Raw genomic sequence first — 3,294 nt, 5'->3', positions numbered from 1 at the left:
CTACAATTTCTTCCATTACTAGTCACAATAGTTCCATAGTAGAATATCAGTAAGTCCACACTAATCCATATTTTATTCCTCCATCATGTGGACCCTGGGATGGTGATGTCCACTCCACAGCTATATCAAGAGGGGGCTTAGATTCCACATTGATGATGGATGAAATTCTCCAGCTTGCAGTTGTAGGAACTCTTGGTTCCCTGGTGTGGTGGTTGACCAACTTCAACTCCCTGTTACCTGGCCTGGCTAAGTCCAATGAACCAAGGGTAGGAGTTGCAAGACTGCTGAGGCTCAGGGCCCAGGTGGCACATGAACAGTCCAGAGATTCAAGTCTTCTGAGTATACACCAACCTTAGTGGCCACCACAGGTTCAGTAAAAGTGACAGAAGAGGCATGTATAGAAAGGTCCCCTCTGAGTCCAACTCCATCATGCTCAGGAACACAAATTCCAAAGTAGGGCCCACTGACAAGGCACTGAATTCCAGAGCCATTTGCCATGACTATAGGACCTGTGGGTCTCCATAGCCCTCAGGAGAACCAGTACCTGGGGTTATATCTATTTTTGCTCTCTCTGTGATCCTGCTGAGGCATGCGTAAGCACATCCCCACTGATGACCTCCTGACTCTTTTCTGAAGACTCTTAAGCATATAAACTCATTTGTCTTTGCCGTTTCCTCTCTTTAATTTCTCCAGCATGGAGTTGTTACAATGCCTGTTAAATATCATCTGCACGGAAACTCTCAGAGACTCAGTGCCCAGTCTGGCTACAAAGGCACTCTCTGCCTAGCATGTAACCAAAATCTCAGACTTCCAGAAGGAAAGCAGGAGTTCAATATAAACTATATTGTTTGCACAAGCAGTTTAGGCACAGTGAGCCAGTCTTACCAGTGAATGGCGTGAACCCTCCTGAAATCCAAGTTTCCAGCACCTGCCAAGGACTAAACTTGCAAGGAAGTTTTCCTAAGTATAGCACTGTCAGGCCTTCAATGTTAACTCTTCTGCACAGGCTCCACATTGGTGAGAGTTCACTTCAGCTGCAGTTTTTGAAGTCTGATCTTTTCTGCAGCTCCTGGCTGGTTTTCCTTCCCTTTTTTCTATCCTATACTGTTTGACGTTATGTGAAAATGCTACTTTTTAACTTTTTATTTTGGTCTAATCTCAGACTACAGGAAAGTTGCAACAAAAGCATAAATAATTCCTATGTATAAATCCTTCACTGGGATTCCCCAATGCTGACATTTTTACATTTACTTTTCTTTTCTTATCCACTAGTCTCCCTCCTCTTCCCCTTCTCTCTCCTCCTCTTCTTCCTCCTCCACCGCCTTCCCTCCTGCACCCTTCTCTCTCATGTGTGTGTATGTGTGTGTATTTTGAGCTGTTTGAGACTAAGTTGCATTGCCAATATGGTGCCTCTTTACCTCTAAATATTTAATAATACTTCCTAAAAACAAGAACATTTTATTTATAACCATAGTACAATGATAAAATAAGGAAATTAGCGCTGATATAAATGATTGTCAAATCTACAAAACTCATTCATATTTCAACAATTACCCCAATAATGTTTATAGGAAAAGAATATCCCAGTTTACATATTACATTTTGTTTATATATCTTATTAGCCTTCTTTAATCTGGAATGGTTCCTAGGCTTTCTTTGTCTTTTATGGCATTGACACTTTTGAAGGGCATAGGCCAGGTATTATGTACAATGTCCCTAAATTTTGGCTTGTCTAAGGTTCCCTAATCTTTAGATTGAGATCATGCATTTTTGGCAGAACTTCCACAAAAGTGATATGACCTTTTCATTACATCCTGTCAGTAGGATAAGACATTGATTTGCCCCATTGCTATATCACCATGACCATCTGACAGGGTTGGTATAAAGTGGATGGGTAAGATAGGCAGCTGGGATTAGAGACTCCATTTTCCAGGATTTCACCAGATTTATGATTGAATAGACATTCAACCCTTAGACAAAATGACTGAACCCAAAAACAACTTATGTGAAGAGCACGGTCAGCAAATCAATTATTATGATGATACTTTTTTTGCTGTTAATTGATATTTTTCTCTCTTTCTTCATATACATATCAGCTACATGGACACAGGAAACCAAACAAGAGTTATCGAGTTTATCCTCCTTGGACTTTCTGATGATCCAGAATTGCAGTCTCTCATATTTGGGCTGTTTTTTTCAATGTACTTGGTCACCATTCTTGGGAACCTGCTCATCATCATGGCCATCAGCTCTGACTCCCACCTCCATACCCCCATGTATTTCTTCCTGTCCAACCTATCCTTGATCGACATCTGTTTCAGTACCACAATAATCCCCCAGATGCTGATTCACATCCAGACAGAAAACAAGGCCATCTCCTACATGGACTGCCTCACTCAGGTATATTTTTCTATGTTTTTTCCTATCCTGGACACTCTGCTCCTCACTGTAATGGCCTATGACAGGTTTGTGGCCATTTGTCACCCCCTGCACTACATGGTCATCATGAACCCCCGCCTTTGTGGCCTGCTGGTATTCATGACCTGGTTCATTGGTGCTGTGATATCCCTTCTCCATATTTCTCTGATGATGGAGCTGATCTTCTGTAAAGATTTTATAATTCCATATTTTTTCTGTGAACTAACACAGATTCTCAAGTTGGCCTGCTCTGATACCTTCCTGAACAGCACATTGATATATTTTATGACAGGTGTGCTCGGTGTTTTCCCCCTCATTGGGATCCTTTTCTCCTACTCACAAATTGTTTCATCCATAAAGAAAATGTCTTCATCTGGGGGAAAGCAAAAAGCCTTTTCCACCTGTGGGTCTCATCTCTCAGTTGTTTCCTTATTTTATGGGACAGGCGTTGGAGTCTATTTCACTTCTGCAGTGACTCACTCCCCCAAGAAAGTCTCAGTAGCCTCAGTGATGTACACCGTGGTCACCCCAATGCTGAACCCCTTCATCTACAGCCTGAGAAACAAGGATGTGAAGGGGGCCTTAGGAAGACTCCTTGGCAGAGCATCCTCTTATCTCTGATGGATCTATTGGCTCAAGAACTAAAATGTTTTGTGGGTATCAATGGCAAAACTCTTTGATTCTGAAGTTCATACTCTTAGGTCTCTAAACCATCTTGTTCTTTCACTTGATCTACTGGATCTACAATTTTTTCTTTCTCCTAGTTATTACATACCTTTAAACAATTAATATCCCAGTAATTTATTTGATAACATGTCTACCTTATCTTATGTTCAAAAATTATGTCCTTGTTATCTTTCTTCCATATTGGTGAGA

At 41.2% G+C, this 3,294-nt stretch overlaps 1 protein-coding gene across 1 annotated transcript; it reads left to right on the top strand.

Annotated features, from left to right (window-relative positions):
- The first annotated feature begins 2,100 nt into the window (after positions 1 to 2,100).
- On the top strand, positions 2,101 to 3,039 carry OR7D2 (olfactory receptor family 7 subfamily D member 2). The gene has a single exon (XM_004477186.2). It carries the CDS (start codon positions 2,101 to 2,103, stop codon positions 3,037 to 3,039), a length of 939 nt encoding a protein of 312 aa, XP_004477243.2.
- The last annotated feature ends 255 nt before the right edge of the window (positions 3,040 to 3,294 follow it).

The sequence above is a fragment of the Dasypus novemcinctus genome, chromosome 19, assembly GCF_030445035.2.
Source record: "Dasypus novemcinctus isolate mDasNov1 chromosome 19, mDasNov1.1.hap2, whole genome shotgun sequence".
NCBI lineage: Eukaryota > Metazoa > Chordata > Mammalia > Cingulata > Dasypodidae > Dasypus > Dasypus novemcinctus.
The sequence above is the reverse complement of the archived record's forward strand: the minus strand, read 5'-3'. Positions and strand labels throughout refer to the sequence as shown.